Source organism: Strigops habroptila, chromosome 11, assembly GCF_004027225.2.
Source record: "Strigops habroptila isolate Jane chromosome 11, bStrHab1.2.pri, whole genome shotgun sequence".
In the NCBI taxonomy this organism is placed as follows: Eukaryota; Metazoa; Chordata; class Aves; order Psittaciformes; family Psittacidae; genus Strigops; species Strigops habroptila.
This window is the reverse complement of record NC_046360.1, coordinates 18,316,600-18,341,115: the sequence shown is the minus strand read 5'-3', so window position 1 is coordinate 18,341,115 and position 24,516 is coordinate 18,316,600. Positions and strand designations below refer to the sequence as shown.

The 24,516-nt window shown below is 43.1% G+C and overlaps 1 protein-coding gene across 2 annotated transcripts in view; it reads right to left on the bottom strand.

The window, feature by feature from the left end:
• Window positions 1-272: 272 nt before the first annotated feature.
• Window positions 273-24,516, bottom strand: part of EFCC1 (EF-hand and coiled-coil domain containing 1) — a 52,365-nt gene continuing 28,121 nt past the window's right edge. The window contains exons 3-8 of one of the 2 annotated variants that reach the window (XM_030501817.1): window positions 15,305-15,450; window positions 11,630-11,762; window positions 11,197-11,362; window positions 5,495-5,653; window positions 3,068-3,137; window positions 273-1,515 (exon numbers count right to left, since the gene is read on the bottom strand). In XM_030501817.1, the coding sequence (XP_030357677.1) occupies window positions 1,382-1,515; window positions 3,068-3,137; window positions 5,495-5,653; window positions 11,197-11,362; window positions 11,630-11,762; window positions 15,305-15,450 (808 nt within the window). In that variant the 3' untranslated portion in view covers window positions 273-1,381. The remainder of the gene's footprint in view (window positions 1,516-3,067; window positions 3,138-5,494; window positions 5,654-11,196; window positions 11,363-11,629; window positions 11,763-15,304; window positions 15,451-24,516) is intronic. The other variant, XM_032920215.1, reaches the window with a different exon arrangement.

Below are 24,516 nucleotides of genomic sequence, written 5' to 3'. Positions count from 1 at the left end.
ACTGTCGAAGAGAGCTGGGTCTGTTTGCAAAACACCTCTTTTTTTCTCCTCTAAAATGAAATGAAAATATCTGCTGCCAGTTTTTGTTACCTCCATGGCTCTAAATGCCGAGCAGTGGATCACAGTTTTGGCTGGAGGTGTGTGCAAGCAATCCAGTGCGTTCTGAATAGAAAGGAATAGATATGTTCTTATTGCCCAGAGTGCATTGTGGTACGGTCCTTATTCCTCTATGAAAACCATTTTCAGGGGAAAAACTCACACATGCACAGTTCTGAGTTGAATGGTCTTATTTCACTGCTGGTGTTATCTCAGGCAAATCATTTCACATCTTTAAAAGACATACAATGCATCTTTTTAATAACATAACTTCAGTTGGGTCATTTAGGAACTCTGCTGCTTCCGTTTCTGTGAATGAAACAGCAAAAGCATCTTGGAAGCAACTTTTGGTTTTACTTTTGCCCTCAGGAATGATTTTATTGCTGATTAAAGGGTAACGTGGCACCATGACTGGGGCCAGTGTTTCACATTAACTGGTCTGGAAGTGAGGCCTCGCTTTGTGTGTCTGCAGCTGCACTGAGGGAAGTGAAGTGAGAGGACAAGCGTGGGTACTGCCCGTGGTGTTTGCTAATGCACCAACAGCAGCTGTTGCAAAGGGAGCTTTTCAGCCCTTCCTTTCCTTGAGGGCCTGCGAACAAGGTTGGTTTGTACCTTTGTCAAGCAGGTGGGTTTAGCTTTTCATGTCAAATCTGAGACCGTTGTCAGGAAAGCCTGTTGAAGATTTCTAAGGCAGCTCTAGAATTGCAAATATAGAATTCAGCAGAGCAATAACCAATCTAACTTCAGAGTTAAATAAGGTGAATAGTTGAATCACAAATAGAGACACACAAACACATTTTACACGAGCCCTTTAAACCTGCACTGCTGGCATACCCTCATGTTTGTGTCTGTAACGCGGCCGTGTTGTCACGTGTATGTTGAGGAAGTGGTTTACTTGCCAGTGATAACATGGGCTGCATTTTGCTTTTGAACTGAGCTACAAACTGTGCCCAGCCAGTGCGCAACCAGGCCTGTACACGTGCACAGGTCCGGCCTGTGTGTTTGGAATGGTTTTTATTCGGTTATTGGCACAGTTACAGGCTATCACACAAGGATGTGTGTCACAGACAGACATTGCTACATGATCCTCACAGCGTGGGACCACTCCGGATGCGAGGGGGGGCTTTGACGTTAGCTGAGGCACTGGTGCTCTTCCCAGAAGCAGTCTGCCTCCAGTTTCATGGCTGGATTATTCTGTTGCTCTGCTCCATCACGGAGCTCTTATTCACTCATGTGCCTTTGAAGGGACGAGGACTGTTTTTCTGGGTGTACTTGGCACTGCTGCTCAGCAGGAGATGACCAGCGGGTTGGACAAGGCCTGACGACTCTGTGCTTTCTCCAGAGGCTGGCTTTGTAGGAGTTCACAGCCTCCCAGCTCGTGGTAAAGAGTGTCTAGGACTTCAAATAGGTGGGCTTTTCCTTCCAAAAGAAAATTGCAAACGTTATAATCTGAACAAAGACAGAAAGTTGCAGTTTAACAATTGTAACACAAGCTCTTTTCTTCAAAGGTGCCGTTTCACGTCATTAACATAAAATGTGTACATTTTGAAACCAAATAATGAATTCCTGTCCCTATAAAAATGCAGTGGAACTGGATTCAAGGACTGTTTTCTCTACTGGTTCTCTTGCTTCATTCACTGAGTTCTCATATACTTGTGTGAACAAAGACTATTGCATGTCACACTAAAGAGTTGCCAATCCAACCATCCACCTAGTCTTGTCAAAGAGGAAGATGATGTTTGAATGCAAAGGCTTAGGAAAGCTGCTTAAGTCATATCAAGTGCACAGCCAGCAAATGGAAAGCAGAGAGGATGAGCTGTTTCTGGCAATGGGGATGCGGAATGGACAGGGAGCTATAGAAGGTCACTTCACTGTTGGTGTCATTTTAGGAAGCTGAGCTGTGCTGCTGCAGTTACAGAGGGACATGCTTTATTTCAGCAGCAGCACTTGGAGCCAAGAGCAGGATAAGTAGTAGTACCTTCTGGACACTTGTGTGCTGGGGGTATTAACCTCTCCTTCTCACCAGGAGAAATCTGACCTATAGCTCAACCAACAAAGGGGGCTGTCTTTGCCTCTTTTGCTCTGCTTCCTCTGCAGCCGCACCAGGACAGCACAGCTTAGCTCTGGGCTGCCTGTGCCCTGGATTGCTGGACACTAGCAACAACAAGGCCTTGAAACTGCAAACCCAGAATGGTTTGTATGTTATTCTCCCTAAATCACTGTCAATAATGTTCTCCAAAATTAAACCCTCAGGTCACATCTAGTCTTTTATAATCTTGTCTTTGACTACTGTGTGCCTAATAAAGGCATCTCCAAGCCATGTTCTTAGGCTTGGTACAGGACGTTCATTTCTTGAAGGTAAGTACAAATGCTCTTCTGGTAGGAACAAAGTAATCAAATCTAAACCTCCAGGCTCGGAGCCCTGTGTGATTCCTACAAAGGCAGCTCTAGCATAGCAGAGCATTGTCAAGGGAGAGGAGTTTGTGAGGTTAATTTTCATCTGAGGAACATGCAAGGCTATTATTAGGGGAGTGCAGGTTTCATCCATTTTCTTGACAGAAATATTCTGGTTTGTGTATCTTGTTTGTATTGCTGCAGAGGGATTCAACATGCAGTGGGATAGCAAACCTGATAAATAGGTGCCTTATATACTAGGTCATGTTTTCCACTTTCTCATGTCAAGAAAGTCCTACAGACATTAGTGGCATACTGAGTTGTACCCCTAAGGCCAAATTCTAATTAAAATTTGGCTAAAATAAGCCCTGGATGTGTTCCCGTTTCTCATGTGTCACAGACTCTAGTCATCACTTCCTACAGGTAATCTTCCTACATAGTACTTCTTTCTCCCTAGCCTGTCCGCCAGTATTTGACATATTTTTCTTCCTACTCATCTGTTCATTATCTACCCAGTGTTTTCCTCCAAGGACACTTTTCATGCCTCTTGGTCTTTACAGGTGAGTTGTTTTCTTACCAGGTTGGGGGTCCCGGCAGGATTCCAAAGTGCTCAGCAAGATTTTCCCCAAGGCTCGCTTAGATATGTTCTTTAAAAAACAAAATAGCATTATGGCACAAATATGTCCTTCACCACTTTAAATGTAGGCAACGAAATCTATGTGCAGTGTGTTTGCATTTGAAAATTAAACCAAAATGAAACTGAATCCTGATAACGCAAGACTTGCTATTGGCTTTATTTTCAAGCATTTTATCTTAGATACTGCGCAAATAACCGCAGTTCGTGGAAGGCCACAGTTCCTTAATATGGCTGTAGAAAGAGAAATAACAGGGATTCAGTGGAAAACACAGAATTTTCCAGAGGGTGTGCCTGAACAAACCTGGATGGCAAGGCGTGTAAGCAGGGCATGCCCAGCACACGCTTGCTCAGTGCTCTGCCAGGCTTGCACTGAGAGGAGCAGACAGGCGCTGTGCCAGGAATCACTGGGAACCATTCAGGGTATAAGTCAGGCCCACTGACACAGGCTAGAGATCTAGTGAGGTGTAAGAAAAGTTAGGCAAAGGGAGAGGATTGTGAAAACTACTCAGGATTTAGACGGTCTTTTTCGGTGGTAGTTTTACATGAGAAATCTGCTGGGACATTACCTAATGTGTCTGGAAAACAAACTCTCTTCATTTGTGATGGAAACACTAATGCATGCTCAGACTGGCATCACTTTAATTAGTACTAGAGCACCCGCATCTGCAGGGACAGTTTGTTCTGGTTACAGCTTCAAGAACTGAAAACAGATGGAAACTATTCTGGAAGCAAGATGAGGGACCTCCCAGCAGGCTGGGCAGTACTGACCTCCCTCACTGACACTGGTCCTCACCTTCTGCTCCTGTGCCCCAGGGACTGGGGCATAGCGCAAAGCGGTTTGCGGCAGGCTGGGATTACACATGACCTCTGAACATAGAGTAAGGTTTTAATAGTCATAGAATCACAGAATCCCAGACTGGTTTGGGTTGGAAGGGACCTTAAAGCTCACCCAGTTCCAACCCCCTGCCACAGGCAGGGACACCTTCCACTAGAGCAGGTTGCTCCAGGCCCCTGTGTCCAACCTGGCCTTGAGTCCTGACAGGATGGGCATTTGCCTTTGGACAGTCACTGCTTTGGGGTGGATTATGTTGCAAATGAGAAGCTTGGAATATTTAAAACATGAAGGTGAATATGCTGGGGAAGTGATACCTAAACCCACGATTTCTAATGAATAAGCATTCTTTTGCCTGAAGTATATCCCATCAGGGATTGAAGGGATCCTTGCTAAACTCTAGTGAGAATGCTGTAGACTTTCTTTTTCATTGACAGCATCATTGCCTGTGCTAGTTCTGTGGGAGTTGGCAGCACGTGGTGGTGTGATTCCAGCAATGATCAGCATGAAGTGCTGCTATCACTGAGATATGGTACATTGTGTGATGGATTGTCTCCTAACAGAAATGACTTGCAATAATACAGCTGACCAGTGAATGACATGTTGAAGTCTTGACACAAAAGGTTATTATGCTTGTTGCCAGTCATAGTCTTTACTAGCTTAATCCTTCACTGGATTGGTACTGATGCATGTGTCAGACTTACAATATGAAAGTACAATTTCCATGTCAAGTGCTAAAATAAGTTACCAAATGATGAGATATTGCACTTGTTCCATAGAGTCATCAGTGGAACGTGAGTGTACTTCAAACAAAATAGTGATCATCTGAGGAAACATTCTCCTCTCACACAGACTGGGCAGCACAGTGCTGAAGACTGAGGAGAACCCTCAGTCATTGTGACAGAATCAGCTCCTAGCAGTCCAGTGTGGCTCCCAATGCGCTCCTTGTCCTGCACATTATCTGGTTTGCCCATCTTTTGGCCAGCACTTACCATTATTATTCCCAAGCAGGAGATTTCAAGTTATTTTCTAAACGGCTGAACTGCAGTACTGGCCATGTACTCCTGGGATGTTATTGCATCAGCTTTTTTAAATGCATGTTTGGATTATTCATTGGGTAAGAAACTTCTTATTAAAAACCCACCTTATTGATCCATAGGGAGGGGGTTTATCTCTTTAATACTGACACAGTGTTACATTAGGATGCAGTTAAACAAAGGCCCTTTTCTAGAAGGAAGAATAATCTCATATAATCTTTCACATTACTAGCAGTTCTGTTTTCCTCGTTTCCTCCAAGTTTTTGTTTAGAGAATAATGAGAGCTTGGAGATCTCTAGGCTTCTTTTGGGAAGTCAGCCATAGGGGTCTAAAAGCGTTCTGCAATCACCAGGCAGTTCCCAGGGCAAACACAGGTTAAAATGTGTCCTGATGTACAGGGCTTTGTACTTAACAGAAGGTATGAACACCCTTTTTAGGTGTTTGGGAAGGACACTGTCAAAACCAGTTTCAAGTCTCTGGACTGCTTTCTTGCCATACCAAGTCTCGAAGTTGCTGAAGAAGCTGTAAAACATCCATGAGCTTTTCCTCCACCAGGGACAGCCTAACTCTCTCCGTCTCCAACATCTGCAGCTCCATCTTCAGCACTTCGGTCTCCTCCACCTTTTGCTGCAGCTCACCTAGCAATGGGCCTTTCATCTGGACAATGACACAGGAAAATAAAAGCACTGGAGCTTTGCCCTTTCTTGCCCCCTAACTGCAAAGCTGAGTTTTCCCCCTTAGCTGGTAAATGTCAGTTCACACCAGGTTTTCTTGAAAGGAAGTGCATTTCTTTAACATACTACATGAAGTGAAGAGTCAGCGGTTCTAGGGATGCATGCTTTGCTCTTGTGTGTAGTGGCCATTCATCCAACACTGGATGCAAGCAGATCATTCAGATATCTCAAATACTAGCATTGCTATTTCAGTTTTCTGATCTTGTGCATTCCTGTCATCCTCTAGAAAGCACAAGTGATCTGTGTGCCCTCACCAGTGTAACCAAAGCTTTGTCTTGCTACTCCTACATGTCAGTCATCTGTACATTCAGTGAAATAAGAAGGTAAGTAGCTGATTTCTTTTAAGTATTTTGGTTTAAGAAGTGTCTTAATTTCTTTTCCCTTAAGATTCTGGTTCTGCAAAACACTGGCATTGGTGAAGCACTGGTTCACAGCCAAATACAGAAAAGACTTCAATAAGACTTTTGAACCGTACAGAAACCCTGGGCAGGAGGAGACTCCTCAGACCTGGAGCTTCCAAAGCTGGCCTGTCAGTCGTCTCAGGCCTCCCAGGATTTGAAAGGGAGGAACATTGCTTTTGTTTGAATGCAAAAATCTAGGCAACAGTTTGACCCTCAAAGCTGCCACACCATTTGCAGAACTCAATCTCTTTGTCACAAACCCAAGCCTGTGGCAGGTATGTGGCCAAGCTACTAAAAAGAGTCATATTTCCCTGGAAAATATATCACTTAAATGTTAATTTTGGACCTTTGGGAGCACTGACAGTTTTCAGGTTTATTAATAAAAGTACCTCATTTCTCAGTCATGCTGTGCCCAGCATTCGGAAGTGTTACCATGTCTTGCACTTTGTTGTGGCAAACACAATCTAAATAAATTTATTAATATTACATCAAGAAACAAAATCATGTGAGTACCTGCCAAATTCACTGGCTCTGTTATCCCGTTTTGTTGTCATGTTTTATCTTTATTGCAGCTATAGAGATAACTAAGGAGAGAGTTGAACTCGAAAAGCTGAAGGCCTTAATATGCACACTGTGTAATAGATCTTTTTTGTGTGGAAATTTATATCCTAATGAATTTTAATAGATGGGAAGGAACTTTAATTCCCTAAAACACAGGTGTCAGAGTGCAAAAAGAAAACAGTCCCTGATCCACAGCGAGGTCAGTTTATGTTCTGACAGTGCTAATAGGAAATCAGCCTGTTCTGGCAGCGCTGTGAGCTCTGTGAGGCACTGTGAGGCACTCCTGCTCCCTGTGCTATACAGCAGCTCCAGAAGTTTGGATCACTGCATCTGGTCCATCTGCCAAACAGTGATTTCAGCAGTCCTGTCTGAACCCTGCTTTTGGAGGAACACAGGAACATTTTCCTGCTTGGAGAGCCAGCTTTGTTACACTGATGTGGCAGCACTCCCACTGACACACAGCAAATACTCTAGAGGCTGGGGGAGGTCTGCAATGAATGAAATGTGCTTTCCTTTATTATACTACACATTGCCTCTGCATTGTAAATACCACCTGGCATAGGTAGGTACTACACATATGGAGTTGTTGTGTCCCCCTGTACAGCTGAAGCAGTGCCTGACAAATAACAGAGAGGTAAAAAGGTCATTATTTTAACCGCTCCTACAAAGCCCTTTTGGCTTATATTTCCTGTGCTAGAGTGAGTAAAGTGCTTTTCACAGCAGTTACACCTTGACAGCCACCTTGTCACCAGCAAGGATGCTAGTTTCCTGATACCTTCCTTTCATTTATACCTATGGGTATGCACTTCTTGTCATCTTATTGTGCTTGAAGACAGCAGCTCAGTGTGCCATTAAACCATTCTCCCAAACTGATTTCCCTAGCTAGGTTACATCTAGCACCTCTGGTTACCTTGACACTGGCAATAAGATAACGATGCTAGTGAAGCATAAGCTCTTTTTAAAAGCTAGAGATTGAGGAGGATGGTCAGTAGCTAAGTCATAGGGCTCAGAGGACTGGGGTTTGTTCTTAGCTCTGTCAAAGTCCCTCATCAGAGCCAGGGTTTGGATCTGTGCCTTGTTTGTAAGATGGAAACACCACCTTGCCAAACACCAGTTTTGAGAAGGCAGCAGCTGCTATCCAGCCCTCCTATAAACGGGAGAGAATGGCATGGGGAAAACCTGAGCTCTGGAGCAGTATGTCCAAATTCATTTAGGACAGTGAATAATTAATATTCCTTAAGCAATGTAAGAGAAAACAATTCTATTGTGTTTTCCACAGAAAACATATTAGAGCCCCTTTTACAAGCAGTGAACCTGAGAAACGTTCTCCAAAAGGGAAGAAAAGGGTACCAGAAAGGCAGAATGAGGTGCTGAATTGTGCTGTGCAATTCATCTTTTAAATAATTTCACCCTCAAAGGCCTGGAGGGTGGCAAACGGAGCATCAATTTTTAAGAGGGGGTTCAGAGATTATCTGAGGAACAGCAAATCCCTGAGAGTATCAGTAATTCTGTCAGGCACATTGATAGGAACTGTAATGGTGGAGGGACTTGGTGAATACATAGATGAACATAGTGAAGAATCTGTTAGATTTCTTTGAAGGGGTCTATGAATATATCTGAATAGTGTTAATATAGTTGATTGACAGAATGTATTTTGAATCTGCAGAAAGCTTTTCATAAGGCTCATCAGCAAAGACTCAAAAAACCTCAGCGCTGATCCTGCCAGGGTCTCACAGCGCGTCACGAGCTGGGGCCGAGCACAGCGTGACAGACCAGCACTGAAGGGTGCACAGGGCAGGGACACAACCCTGCGGGTCTCACAAGGAGCTCCCCTGAGCTTTCAGCACACTCAGAAATGATCTTTAAAAAGGTGAATGTAAAAGGTTTTAAGTTTGCTCTCAATACGTTTTTGGGGGGTAATCAAAACTAAAGCTGCCTGAGAGCAATGACAGCAAGAGTTCATGATATTGAATAGCAATGGACAATAAATGATCAGATGAAATTCAGTGTCAATAATGCAAAGTAAGGCATGTAGGAAGGGTCCACAAAGTTGTACACTACACATGCAGCAATGATGACTGCCACTCAGAAGGAGATGTGGAAGAGCTGTCACCTCCTGAACACGGCTCAGTGGTCAGCAGAGGTCAGAACATACCTGCTAGGAGATGTGGGGGAAGGAACTAGGCACAAAACAGCAACTCTGCTTATTGCCACCGAGGGCTTGCATTTGAATACTAAGCATATTTCAGTTATTCTAATTCAAAAAGGGTAATAGAGCTTGAAAAGCACATGGAAGAATAAAGTAGAATAATAGAAATAAGGAATGGTTTCTGTACTAAGAGAGCTGAGGCTCGCTAGGAATGGTTGTAACTAAGGCAGCATTTCTCATAATAAAAGTCTGTAAAACGATGAGGTAAAGGTAATTTGCTGATTCCCAAGCACAAAACTGAGGTGACAATGGATGATCAGGCAGCAGATTTAAAGCAAACAAAATCAAATCCTCAAAACCTGTTCTTTTTCAACTAGTATGTGGGAGTCCTTGCCCCGAGATACTAAAAGCATTGCTAGCTTTGGAGAAAGGAAAGGTAAATTCCTGGTAAATAGCTCTGGGACTGGCCATTAACCATGATAGTCCATGCACCATCCAGTTCAAGTTGTATCTGTCCCTGGTGTGTTGGGAACCAGGTGAGCAATACCAAGAAGTAAATCCTCTGTACTGTTTCTCACTGCTTTTCTCTAAGCAACTGCTGCTCGCCACCAGGCGTGTGATGTTGGGATGAGCTGTTCATTTGACCCTGGCTGGCAGCTGATAAACTGCCTGTGTTTGTAATGAAGCTGGCAGCTTGCATGCACGCTGTCACAGAAAGGAATTGGCATTTCTTTGCAGCACTGCGCCTGGCAGGGCATCACTCCTGTTTTCTCCAGCCATTGTCCCCAGGTCCTGACACCTTCAGCACCTGCCTTCAGTGAAAACCATTTTTAACTGTCCTGGTGTTGGAAAGCAGGACTCTGCAGACAGGACAGATCTTAGAACTCTTTCACCCTGGTTTTACAAGTCTTAGACTGAAGTGATTATTGTTCAGTGTTCGAGAGTGTTGCTCTTCACTTGCCCGCTGGGCCTGGTACTTGTGAGATTTGTTGTCATTTGTCTAATTGTCAGCATTGAACAGGTCCAAATAGAAATATATAGAGCAATGGATAAGGTAGTTTGTCAGGTCATCAGAGGAAGTGTTCTTGGTGGTTATTTATTAAGCCAATATATTTACTTGCAAGTTAGATGAGAGAGAGCATTTCTCAGTCTTCCAAGTTACTCTGTGTTGGTTACAGGGACAGTCACCTTTTGGAGAGAAATTACTTAGTACTTCTCTGCCTGTTTTGTAGCATCACAAACCCCAAACTATAACTGCACACAAGATATAAATGCTGGCTAAATAAGAGGGTTTAAGAATAAATTTCTAACAGGCTCAAAATGATTCATCCTACTGCTTTTAAATTCATGTTGCAGTGAGTTGGCACTGTGGCTTATTCACCTCCCTGCTTGTCTTCAAAGCAAGAGCAACAGATCCCTGGAATTTTGTATTAATCTATTGATAATGGTACTTCTCTGAACAAGGTGCACAGAACCAATATCCATCAGCAGAGATTAAAAAGAAGGCAATGCGATACTGCAGAAGGAAAGGAAAAAAGGGGGAAGAAGAAAACTGGCACTACCTACAGGAGAGTAGTTAGGAAGAATAACCCTAAGTTTTTCTGTGGGGTGATGTTAAGCAGTGTAGAAGGAAGCTTTGTGTTGCTCCAAGGAGTATTGCAGGAATAAATTGTCATCAAATACTGCACATTGTGTAAGACACAAGTGTGATCTTATCCTGGTCTTAATTCTTTTTCCTTCCAAGTAACTTCATTTGATTTAGTCACGGGGACAAACGATACGAAATATTGATAAGAATCAAAAGCTGGCAACATGTAACGAAGCTGAATATTTTACTGTTACTTTAAACAGCTTAGTGATTAATACAGTCCTGAAACTACTGAAATCTTTATGCTCCTTTCAAATAAGGGGTATTTCGTACAATACCTGAACAAGCACTGACTGAACCTTAAGACAAAGCAGGCCAAAGCAATGCAGACGATTCCCTATTTTTGTTTCACAGAAGGATTGCCAGCATTTAAATCTGTGCCCATCAGTGGCTGCGGTGTGCAGGATTTAAACACTAAGATCACACGGGACTAATAGGATATCTTGGCTATTTTATTGGAACAGCCTGTGTCTGATAGTGGCTGGTGTACTTCTCATCCTCCAAACAAAAGGAGTTTCAGGTAGGAACCAGACACGAAACACAGGTGTTACAGGGAAGCCTGAGATGTTTGAGCTGACAAGCTAAGGGCCCGGTGAGGAACATCAGCAAGAGAGCGGAATGGCCGCAATATAAATGCACATGTATATAAATGCAGCTACTTAGAGATACATAACTAACTCTTTCACACTCTGCTTGGTGCCTATTACCTCTTCCATGTTTGTTCCCAGTTGTTGCACTTCGTGCCCTTTCAGCTGGAGCTGTTCAGTGAGCTGTGTGATTCTCTCTGCCAGCTCCACAGGCGCTGCTTCACGGCCATCACTATTGGTGGTCTCCAGGTAAGACATTAGCTTTTTCCACATCTTTTCATCACACCTATATAGACATTTTAAAAACAAATCAATAAATTAGGGGAACCTCTCTCATAGATGAAGGTCTATGCTTGTAAAAGCCAATTTTCCTGCAAAACTCTTGGCAGCCCACATCACAAATCTGTGCCCGTTTGCCGCCGCCTTGGGTTAGGCTGGGATGGGCAAAGGAGCCTACTGCTTTTGCTTGTAGCATTACTGCTTCATCCTGAAGCCATAGTGCCTTCAGGTCATGAAATAGTCTTTGCCAAGGGGTCAGGAAGCGTTAACCTACCCACTGGCACAGCAGGGGAGCTTGGCCAGTATCTTCTTCATGTGGTCCACCTGGGCGGGCTGGTCTCCTGCCCACTTCTCTTCTTCCTCATCAGAGGCAGCCTGGCCCTCCACAGCACGGAACAGCTGATCCTCTGCATGAGAAACCAGCAACACACATCAACCCCAACGGGCCACAGCTGTGGTGCTTTAACCCCAGAGACAGAGAGACAAAAAGAAGTGAGAGTTTGAAAACCCCAGTGAAGCAGAGCCTGGGGTCCTCCAGCATCTGTGGCAAGGGGCTCCAAAGGCAAGGCAGGGGAGCCTCTGTCGGGGGCAGTGCTTTAAGATCCTTGAATACTTTAGCGCTTTTTTGCAGGTAACTTGTAGCTATTTTGCTTCAAATCTCTTTTTTAAGCAGTTATAATATAAGGGTAAGTGTGAATGATCAGTCTGCTGTAAGGGGGGGGGCAGTTACTGTTCATGGAATATACACTTTGAAGAGGAATGAGAAAGCACTGTACTGCGTGAGGTTATTTTTGCTTAGTCATTGTACCAGCTGAACACGTATTCAGAGTGCAGGAATTTGGTATAAATATTCTGTAATTTGTTCATAGTCTTAAGGTCCTTTCCAACTCTAACCATTCTATGATTCCATGATTCTCTGTGTTTTGTAGGGTCAGTGGTTTTAGTATATAAATGTAATGTCAGACCTATAGCTAACTAGTGTTTAGTTATCTTTTTTGACCTAAACCTAATGTTTCCTCACATGCTCAGTAGGTTATAAACAAGCCATCTGCAATGCATGTAACTATACATGTACTATTACAGTAGTATTTTAGTACTGTTTCAGCTGTAATTTACAAAAGCTATTGCATTTAACTCCTTTTTATCACAAGAAGATATTTACTGGGTCTTAGAGGATGATTATGATGCTTGTAATTTACTGGGAGTCTTCTGAAACCTTGAGTACATGAAAAACACTGGTCACATCGTTGTTCTGAATATTCATTCTGAGCTGACATCAGGTTAAGCCAGTGTCAACATGATTCTGTATTTTAGACTTATTTGCACTTAATCACTGTCAGTTAATTAAACAGGTTTAATGAATTCTAACCATTATCAAGTCAAATGCTGTTATTGCTTCAAATATCAAACCATGTTTGCCCTCAGGTAAGGTTACAAGCGCTGTGTGTACACAGTTCATTCTGTATGGCAACGGTGGGCTCAAGGGGATGAGTGGCCCAGCAGAGACTCTCAGGTCTGTGATTTTCTGTCTCATTTCAAGGGCACAGCACCTGCAGCTCAAGCTAAAATACCATTTTCAAGCCGTTGCTGTTAGAAGTTGTGTGTGATCTGCAGGGCTCTGTGCCAGGAGGCAGTGAGTGGTCACTGCCCGTGGGGTGTTGGCAGGACCTCTTGGCAGGCCACTGGTGTCCCACCTCTGCAGAAGCCCTTTGCTGCCCACTGCCAGCCCATGGCGTGCTTCAGCCTGCCCAGCTCTAGCTTCAGCAACGAAGGAAAAATGTTATTTTTTAGCTTTGGTTAACATTCTACATATGTTTATTAATGCAACCTTCATTCCAGTAGCATCCAATGCGCCTAATCTATAAGTTATCATGCTCACTAATGCATTGCCTAAGCAGGAACAAAGCTCAGTTGGATGCTTTGTTGCTCTTTTATTAGAGAATGAATGGCTGTATTCACATGGCAATCCTTACACTGTATAAACTAGCTTATTAGAAGTGCTTGCTTTCCATGAGACTGTGCACAGCCAAACCAACAACAAAAAAAGACTTTCTATGTTCGATCTTGGATACATTAGCAGTGAGCTGCTTCTACCATCACTTATTTTCTTGCTGTAGGAGTTCAAAGGGACAACAACCAGAGTTTACAACTGTTGTGGCAGCTGTGAGAACTGATTGCACAGTACTATGGATTCCTTGAAGAGCTTCAAACTGGTATGTTTTGTGGGTCCCTTTGAACCCAGTAAATGAATTGCAGCATCTGGCATAGCAGACACTTGGATTAGGCTTTTAGAAACGGAAGAAAAGGCATGTGAATTTCGAGCAGTCTTCATGCTAAGATATCGAAGACACTTGTAATGCTTCCCCCTCCATGGGAACGTCCTCTGCCCTGATTGAATGTGTAGGCAAAAGAGACTTCCACGAAAGAGATCTGAGGTTATGGTTAGCAGGACTGGAAAGCAGAAAGGAAAAGCAAAACCTCTTATTCATCTCCTTTAACGTAAAGCCAGTATTTTATTAAAATTCTTCTACTATGCTAACATTTTACACTTTATTGTGGTGATATTTAGGGATTAATTTGTAAACCAGCTGATGTAGAATAACTTGCCCTATTCCACTGATGCAATTGCTCTTCTGCTCTAAGACATTAATATTTACTAAAATGTGTATAAAACCCCATAACTAATTCTGCACCTGGATGTATTTGCCTGGTATATCGAGGTTTATCGCAGATGTTTGCACATCCTTTTATTTGTTCGGCTTTCTGACTTATTTTTCTTTTCAGCCTAACTAATCCTTTTTTATTTGATGGAACAGTTTTAAATCTATAAACCCACAATTTATTTCCTTGAAAAGCTTTGCTAAAAAGCTGTTTGTACTTGAAATATGGGTGGTGTAGACATGGCAACTGCCTTTGAGCTGGCCAAGTGTCTGATTTGATGAAAATATTTGTGAAAGCAGGTTTGCTTTGCAAGTCTAACCATATGGAGAACATGCTACAGTGTTCATTGTATTGAAATGTCAGCCTTTTTCACATTCCCAAGCAGCTGCTTGCCAGGTCCATGCAATAAATATCTAACGTTAAGGTTTTGTCACTACGTACGGCTCTCCAGACTGCAGTAGAGATACCCTGTTACTTACTGTTGATGTCAGATAAGTGCTTTTGTCTTCTTTGAGCTAGATATGTTCAAAACCCCAAAATAATCACTGAAGGTAAGGCAGACTTGGCAAACCTTGCATTTGCTGTCTACTGCGCATGGGAGGCAGAAGATGTTTGCCTTCTATGATGGCTGTCATAAACATGTCTCAGCATTACAGCAGTGAAATGAGCCCTCCAGATTGCTGTCTGTTTGAGAGCCCTTGTAACTGGCTGCTCTGCAAAGGCCTGGCTGAGGTCATGGATAGTGAGAGCCAGCCTTGGCAACCCCAGTGACTTCAGAAGGCATTCAAAGGATGCCTCATGTGGTCTCATGGGACAGCACAAGTGTCAAATGTTATGGCAGTGGTTAGTGCTGCATGTGCTACACAGGTTGGACCTTTTCAGAGTTATTGAAGCAGCCAGGATGTTTCCAAAGAGTGACTGTACAGTATTAACTGCATGTGGCTTTGTTGGAAGTTATTTTTGCTGCAGTTTCAAGTCTTTATTTACAAAGAAATGAAAACTTCATACTTTTAAGCAAGGAAAATGTTTTGGTCAGGTGAATCATATGAAAAAATCAGGTTTTTATATCATAGGTCTAAGTGATACCTTCAGTCTTTCACTGAACATAAAACTATGGAGGGACTGAGAGATAGAAAGTTGGGATATTACCTTTTATTTAGGTCTAGGATTTCAAAATTCATTAGGAGTGGTTTGTGGCTTAAGTGGGCTTAATATCTCTCTTAGTTTTTCTGCTGAGGATCTTACAGATGAGTGAGTAGGTAAAGTGGGTGGGTACTGGGTTTGGTACCGTTCTCAGAAGCCCCAGCCCCGCCGGTGGGCGAGCGCCGGTCCTGTTGTTCGACAGCCAGGCAGCATCTCCCATCTGGTAGGGCTGCTCCCTCCTTCTGCTCTGGGCTGCTGCTTGAGGGAAGCTGCAATCTCACCCGTTCTGACCTGGAAAGGAAGGATGAAGTCAAGTGGGCTTGCAGGAAATGAGAGAAAGCAAGATAAATGCACACAGTGTAGCACATGAATGACTCTGCACTCGTGCAGACTTGCCATAGCAGAACAGGGGTATCTGTGCCTGTGGAGTTGAACCCCTGAGGGCTGCATTTGGGTGCTTCACAGGGAATCAAAGGAAGGTGGGCTTCAGCTGTTCTTTAGGTAACAAAACAAAATGCTACTTATAGCTTTTAGTTCAAGTCAAAGACCTCTAGAAACTACATATGAGAATATTCTACTCTGGTCATAAACTCTCCCTTCCCCATTGGCAGTTTATGGCAGTGCATGCCTCGTCTTTACCATGGGCACCATAACACCTTGGCTTGCATCTGGTCACTTCTGGTACTCTGACTCTGAAATGTCAGGCGGTTTTGACCTAAATCTTCCAAGTACTGGAGACAAAGCAGTGCCAGCCACTGAAAAGTCAAAAAGAATGATACAGAAACAGTGACACATCTGAAAATCAGTGAGTTACCAGTAAGAAGCATCTCAGCAATGTGCTTCTGCATTGCTGACTCTCTCATTGGAAAAGGCGTGTTTTTCTGAGTGGAATGTGAGGGTATGTCGTGGTTTACCCAGGACAGGGTATTACATCTGTGTGTTTTAAAGGAAACTGCTTTCAAGTGGTGATACACAAATCAAATAATGTAACTGATGAATGCGAGTCCTTAAGTGTGCCAACAAAATGTATTTTGAAGAAAATTAAGTTCAGTGAAGGACAGTGACTCTTCAGACTGAGGAATTCATAGTTACGTACGTGGACAGGGCTGGGGTAAGACCTTCAAGGAAATTCAAGGTAGCACATGCTAGAGGAAAAAATCCAAAATATATTTACATGTAGTTGAGTTGGAAGTGTTCTAACCCAATCAGGAAAAGACCCAAGTCTGTCAATCCAGAAATGAGCCAAGTCACTGTAAGTTGTTGGGTGTAGCACAATGGAAACTGACTGCACACAAACCAACATCTAACAACATGGGCTTATTTTCTAACAATTCGGCCTTCCAATGCCTAGAGGGGCTACAGGAAACCTGGAGAGGGGCTTTGGACAAGGGCCTGTAGGGACAGGACAAGGGGAATGGCTTTAACCTGCCAGAGGGGAGACTGAGATGAGCTCTGAGGCAGAAGCTCTTCCCTGTGAGGGTGCTGAGGCGCTGGCACAGGGTGCCCAGAGAAGCTGTGGCTGCCCCATCCCTGGCAGTGTTCAAGGCCAGGTTGGACACAGGGGCTTGGAGCAACCTGCTCTAGTGGAAGGTGTCCCTGCCCGGGGCAGTGGGTTGGAACTGGATGAGCTTTAAGGTCCCTTCCAACCCAAACCAGGCTGGGATTCTAATAAAATATTACATTTTGGAAAGAATGGGAATGGAATATGAAACGGCAGAAATGATGAGTCCATTGGAGCTACTGCTCTCTTACTGGAATACATTTGGTCTGGTCCACTTTGACTCTCATACCTGCTGTTTCATAGGGATGTAATGAATGACAGTATCACTTATGCAGAGGAAATACAATGGAAGAATGCAACATAGTTGACAAAATTAATTCAGACACTCCTATTTACATCCAGAGTAGCAAATAATGTCTATGACATGGAAAGGCAACACCTAATACTGAATTTATTTTAGGAATCTTGTTTTTTCACATAATGTACATAATATAGAACTTAATTCCACAAAATGTTACTGAAATCAAAGCTATGAAGAATTTAAGAAATTGAACTATTACAATGTAGTAAGAAACTCATAGTTACATTGGACAAATGGAAATGTGGTGTATCAGTCCACACATGTAAGTTTGATATCAAGCATTTTCCAAGGTACGAATAAGCTACCCCTCAGGTATGGAGCGAATTGAACACCAAGTCCAATCCATAGCAAGCTTGTGTGTGTTGTGTAATGTAATATTCTACATTTCCTATAGAGTACATTTCTATTGCTTTTTTACTATTTAGAAAGCATTTTTCTTTCAATAGTTACATCTGGATATTTTCCTCTTTAGACCATATAATAGTTATACTTTTCCCAGTAGGAGCTGTCAGGTAGATCACAAGCAATCTATGTGCAGAAGAAAGAAAACAGAATTTAGGAGTTTTGTAGTCAATTAAGTGCCCTCCAAATTCTTCCTCAGATTAGTTTTGGGCTGGTGAATGTTGAAATTCCTTGTACTTAACACCTTATATAGTCATCAACCAAAAGTGAGAGTTAAAGCACTGAGCAATTGGTGCTGCTGAAACAAGTTGCAGAATTTTTCATCACTGTACAAATCTTCTAAAGACTTCCTGCCTGCGAATTCAGCTACCGCTGGAAACAGGACTTGGGATGTAGCAACAGAAAAGCTGATGCCAAGTTGGAGAGAAGTATTGCAGAGAGCTTTTGTTTAATGTAATGCAGCTACTGTCAGTTCCTCCAGAACCACACCAATAGTAGTTCCCTTGTTGCTTGTCAAAGTATCTGAAGATCAGGGATTTAACAGCCACAACCACCAAAGTCACTATGTTAGTATTTCTGCAGGGACAGAAGCTGAAGGAAACCATTTATTTACCCCCTCAAGCAGAGCTGACTGCATAAACCCCAATGCCATGTTTTATTTATGACTCCTGGCATGATTTAGCTTAGCAACAATTGGATTTCCTGTAAGTCAGGGGAAACAGCGGTCTCCAGAATGGAGCCTGGCTAGTCAGTTAGCTTCATTAGTGCTGGAAAAAGGAATTGCAAAGCAGCGCACAAATGAGAAGCACTGTTAAGCTTGGGCATTCAAAATGGGGCAGGTTGTTCTTTTAGGTTTGAGCTGCAGTATAATTTAGATGTGTCTGGATTTCAGAGACCTCTAGAGCCGGTTCACATCATACAGACACGTTGACTTTTCAGTCAATACTCACTGTAGCCTCAGAGTGGGTTAAAATTTTAACCCCTAAACCACTGAGAATATTCAAGTATCACAGAAGTCTTTTCTAGCAAAAGTGGGTGAATGCTGTGATGTTTAATGGGACGTCTGCTGGTGGTATCCACATGTTACATCTGGCAGCCTGGCTTCAATTTAGCTTGGAGTCCAAGGGGCAGTTTGGAAAAAAAACCCCAATCCTTCCCATATAGTTCAGGACTTAGAGTAGCAGGCTCCCTCTTCTCAGACAAGATTCAAGGCAGACCTAAGTAATAGCTTTAACTTCTCTGTAGTTCTTGTAAGGGAACTTAAAATGAGTTGATGAAATCTGGTAATTCTGTAGGATTTTTCTTGAGAGGACCTCATCAGCTCTCTCTTAATGTGGAGAAATTAAGGGAGCCACAGAGCACAGCATGTTTTGATAGGTCTTTCTGCCCACTGTTGCCTAAAGACAGCCCCGTCTGTCTTCTCTGGAGATGTTCATCTGGGAAAATTGAAAGAAATGAAAGTTTCCAGCAAGGGCTTTCACACCCAGGAGCTTCAGAATTTAAACCTTGGTTCTGGCACAGGGTCTGTCATTTGGACCAAATCACGTTGTGCTTTAGTTTCCCCACCAGAAGAAATATAGCAAGTTAATGAACCTTACACCCTCAATAACAGGCAGCCCAGATTCAGATACAGCCCTATTTTCTAGAATCACACATGAAAATTACTTCAAGGTGTTCAGTAATGGGGCAGATTTTAAATGTGTTTAAAGGAACATGTGGCCAGACAAACTGGAATTCCAGAGCTCCTCCTGCCAGACAAAAAAGCAAGCAGCGGCACGAGTACATACAGAAATTTTAACCCCCCAGGAGAGCAGCTAATATATAACGTCAGGGATGCACTGGAAATAACACAACTGGAAATGTGGTGTTTTGATCCATCTCGCCTGGAGCCCAGTGTTGTGTGGTGCTGGGCACAGGTTTATCCCCAGCAGTGACCATGGAAGGCGAGAGGAAAGGACAGGACCAACAGCCTAGTGACAGAGGTAGAGAGGAGTGTCCTGTGCAGCTGACTTCCAAAGGAGGGAGGTATGAACACAGCTGGTTTCCATTCATGTCATCCAAACCCAGTGTTGTCTGCCAGGTTTGGTGCCAAAGATCAGGAGGCAGAGCTAGAGATCTTTCTGGCTAGACAGAAACTGTGAAGGGGAGGAAGGGAGCTTCTAATACTGCTCATGTAGCTGCAAGGGCAGACTTGCCATTCGTTCAAACTATAACCTGAAACTAAACATGAGATGGGTTGAAGAAGGTGCTAATGAGCAGTGCTGCACAGAACCAGAATAGCCTTAAGGATACTAATGAATCTTTGCTGCCTGTTGGAAGAAAGGGCCTGTTTCCTTCTTTTAATTTTGCCATCAATATAGGATCCTACATTCACTTTTTATTTTCTTTAGTGCCAAACCTGCAGTCTTAATTTCCAAGTGGCAGAGTTTTCGGGGTGTAAAGAGCAGCCTAATGAAAGAGGCCAACTGGTATGCTTTTGCTGTCATGGTAAATGCTCAAAGGAGGAATCTTCACCCATTCTTAAACATAGGTTTAATTCTTTTCTCATTAGTATTCATACAGCATCAGATGGGTCTTCATAAATGAGAAGAAGAGTGAATAAACAGCACATTTGTTTAGGGCAAAGATCAGAGGGGAAAGCAGTGCTGAGGCTGCCTGGGAAGCGTTTGGGTATGGAGCAGTGTGGCCAGGCTCCCATGGAGACAGGCAGACAGTCCACATTCATGTCAGAGTCTTTGTACTGCAGATAATGGGCAGCTCTGGAGCAGGAAGGTTGAAGAGGGGAGAGTTTGCCAAGTGCTGGACCTTGAAGTAATGACCATGAGTAATTGGCTTTTAATTGCCTCTCCTCTTATTGTTATGGGAACTGCAGCAACCTCACCCCCCTTCTGGTGCTAAACAGATCTTAAACCTCAATCATTCCTAACTAAGCATAAAATAACTGAGGAATTATTTAGCTTCACATTCATAGACCTTTAACTAGGTGATTTATGTGGAGCAGATGAAACAGCTGTCTGAGCATGGACATTGCCCTCACTATAGTTACACAAACTCAGCTATACTTTGAGAAGTGTATGAGGTGTCTTTAACCAAAATGAGGTGTGATCTTTATTTTTGTGCTGTTTTACCCAAACTGCCTGAGTTCAGGGAACTTGGAATGGTTTCAGTTTTGGTTTATCCCCTACAGGGAGTTACAGAGTTTAGGTGGTGTGCATATTTCTGATTTATTTATGACTTTTCATGTAACATTCAGATCAAATATGTTTTCAGGCTGGAGCTTAGTGTCTGTGTAGGTTTTTTGACTGCAATCTGTCTTTGGTTGGTGCTGTAAGCTCTGAGCCCCTCTCCAACAGGAATCATATGAATGAACTTCCTATGAGCAATTTGGATTTTAAATTTCTTAATCTCAGGTTCTAAACAGCTTGATCTGTAAGGTATTAAATATGAGGGTTTAGTAGCTATAATAAAGATGTAGTTAAAGAGCCTTTATAATACTGGTTACAGTGTTGGGAGGTTTATGTTACTGACTGACTTTCACTTTCTTGCCAAAATCACCATCTTCTAGAACAAAAATAACGTTGCTGATGGCAGTGTGTTTTCTTGCAGAATCTTTTCTCTTCCCGCACATTTTATATGAACAGGCACATCTTGGCACTGTCACGAGTAGCAGAGTTCTGCCTCGCTGCCATGCAGGGCTCCTCCTATGGTCATCTGGAGCATTTATGAGGCAACACAAACCTTTGTGCAGACACAGTGAAGTTAAGGAATACAAAGGTGCCTTTTGTTGTCCACACTGTCCCAATCCAAAGAGCAACTTCTATAAGCTCAGACTTCTGAGCTTATAGGGGGGAAATTGCTTTTCAGAAACTGGCTGCTCTTAGCACAGGTCTATATTGTTATTTGCCAACTGCTTTCTTGTTATTCCACTACTTCAAATCTGAGGTCAGAGTAGGAAAATGTATTTCCTGGGTGGTACATAGGTTCCTGATGTTTTCGAGTCTCAAATTTACGTGCAAAGCTCTTCCATTGCACATTGCTTTCCCATGGCGTTTGGGTTAAATTTCCCACAATATAATCATTTCTTAGGATGATCTTTTAGATTCCAGGCAAGCAAAAATAACAGAAGTAAACGAATTCCTGAAAGGCCTTGTATCTCCTTTGTTTGGAGCACAGACTGTTTCTAGGAGCTTTAAAGTATTGAACATGCTCCAGTCCATGCCCAAGAACAAATTCATAAAGCTTTGCCAGCAGCTGTGAATCTCTGCTAATGTTGGGCAAGCTGGCACTAGCAACCAGCAATGGGGGCAGGAAGATTGTCCCTTCTGAACTCTCAGCGCTCTCCCTGACAAGGACACTGCCACAGGGAGTGGTGGCTTTGACATGCAGAAAGGACCAGAAGAGCTTTTTAGGCCTGAAGGAGTAGTCCTAAAGAAATGTGGAAGAAAACTTCCCTCTTTCTTACCATCTCTCTCCTTTAAACCTTGCTTCCATTCTGCACCTTCTCATACGTGATCCTACGTGCTCTGGGTTGTGCAAGTGCTCATGCTGCTATGATGCTAGATTTGTGAAAAGAGGTGTGTTTAAAATACTCCTCATTTCGGGAGAGAAGTCTGCAACCTGGATCAGTGCATGGCCTGAGGAGCTGCATCTTTCAGGGGATGGCAAAGCGCAGGGCTGGGGCAGGGGTGGGCAGATGGAGACCTTCTGATCGGGTTTTACTGCTGTTGGGAACACACCATGGGATTACACCCTGAACAGGTACGGTGGTTGCAGTGAGAATGAGAAATACAGCAACAGCAGCCATGAACATGGAGAGAGGAGACAGGGTTGGGATAAAGGGACAGAGGATGAAATATGCAGCAAAAAGTGCTTAAGGGTCAAACACACTCTCTGATATAATCTGGGATGTTATCCAAGTTCTTGAAGTCTTGCCACTGCTCTCCTATCAGTACCTGTTTGGACAAACCATCTACAAATGAGTTTCTCCTCCCTCTCCCTCTGCAGCTCCCATGGAGGATGAGAATTTACTGTGCTGTCAGTTGCTCAGTTAATCAGGAGCAGAAATCTATGCAGAGCATGTAGAGAATCTGACCCTGTTCATGGAAAACACAGATGTCATGAGGATGCTACCTGCTACAAATTCTTGTGTGTTAAGTGTATTCGGCTTGGGGTTTTTTTAAGGTTCTCAACTTACAAGATGTCAGGAGGTTGCCTTAACCCCTGGAGCACAGGCAGTACAATATAGTAGTTATTTGGGAAATTGCAGTCTGTTTTTCCTATGTGACCTTTGCCTCCTTCAAGGCATAGGATGGATGAATTCTGCGGATGGACAACAACTTTACAGAGAAGGAAACTTCTGCAGTTCCTTTTTCACCTACTGTGGAAGCTACAAATAGCAGGTCAGGTGAGACACAGGAACAGAATGGGTACTGTCCTTGTTAAAGCAGCTAAGTGCTCCTTTGAGGAAGTAGATTCTATGCTCATCTCTGCCAGAGACCCTGCATAATGCTGGGCAAATTAGGCTTTCTACACATAACACCCTGTTCCATGTATACAGGTAATATCTGGGTCCTGATGGTTTGGGGTTTTTTTCGCATGGAATTTGAGACTATGGGGCTGCAGCTCTACATGAGAGCTGCAGCCAAAGCATGGGACCATGGAGATAATGCTTTGTGTGGTTTGCCTTGAAACACCAGGTACTGTGACCATTGAGAGAAGTCAGGGTGGGCACCTAAAATTTTCTGCTCATTTTGAATATAATCTTTGTAGTCTGGTAGATGATACTGTGGTGAAGAGAATACCAAAAACCTCATCAGTCATTTTCAACCTAACAGTTAAGGGCATATTTACAGTTAAGACAAATATCAGTGCATTAAGCAAGACCTGCCTAAGTACAAATTAGGTGCTCTCATGCATGGAAATACACACACCCATGCACACACAACCTTCTTACAAATAAATGACTAAGGAAGCTGAATTCAAACCGCATGGACCTGTTTCTTTCTGGGATTTACAGAACGCATTCCTTTCAGCTCTGAGATGCAGCTCAAGATCTGAGTTTCAGTGTTTGGTGTTTTCCTTAACCTTTAGTTAGTTTACCATTATTAATAAACTGTTAGTCATTTGGGCTGCTCTGTGGAAGACAATATTTTGTAACTAGGCTAAACAGATGAGGTAACTAATAGTGCTGCTGTAAATCCTCCACCTAGGAAGGGATTATATTGCATGGCAGTGATCTCGAGTATATCCTTGATGAACTAGACTGCTTTTTGCTCCATGTGGGGTATTTTAAGGTCAGTAGTCACTGCACTATCCAGGAGAAACGTACATCACTTTGGAATTATGTCATTCAGATATTCCTGCCCCTTGATGAATTCTTTTGTGGCAAACTAACGGAAATGATTTCCAGATGTTGTTCCACTGGAATCAAGAGCTCTATTACCACACCCTGCAGCTAGAAATTCAGATCCTTGCACTGAAATCTAGAGTTCGGATGCAGACGGTGCAGACCTAACTAAAACTAGGAAAGTTGAAGTATCACTTGTTCTTGATTGTGCTAATAGTTCAAAAGCTATTTGCTAAAGCTTGCACAATGTTTGATGGCACTCTGGGTTAAAAACCTGAATTCAACTTTCCTCCTAGTCATGGAAATAGAAGTCATAGATCCAGTACTCCCTTTTCTTATCTGTTACACAGCTCTGCTCTTGGGCTTCTCTTCCATATTGGAACAATTGTTTTAATTTAGTATAGCTGAAGTTTGTGTGAAGCTAGTAATGTCAGAATCATTCCAAAAGCCCCCAAGACTCAACAGAGTGGACTTGGGACTGGTGCTAGACCCCACAATAATGTGAAGTAGTCCAGCAGTCTGTGTCTGAAGAGACAATGCTCAGGGACAGCTGGAGGACCAGAAGGGCTTTATTCAGTATTGCACTGACCACTAACCGTTGGTTAAATAACAGCATTTCCCTGTTACACCAATATGTTAAGTCTTTTCAGCACAGAAAGCCAAATCCCCCCTTGGTGGACATTTCTAATAGGCCCTGTGGTGCAGCAGTAACTCCGAGCAGCTGGCTGCGTGCAGGTGAGTTAAGAA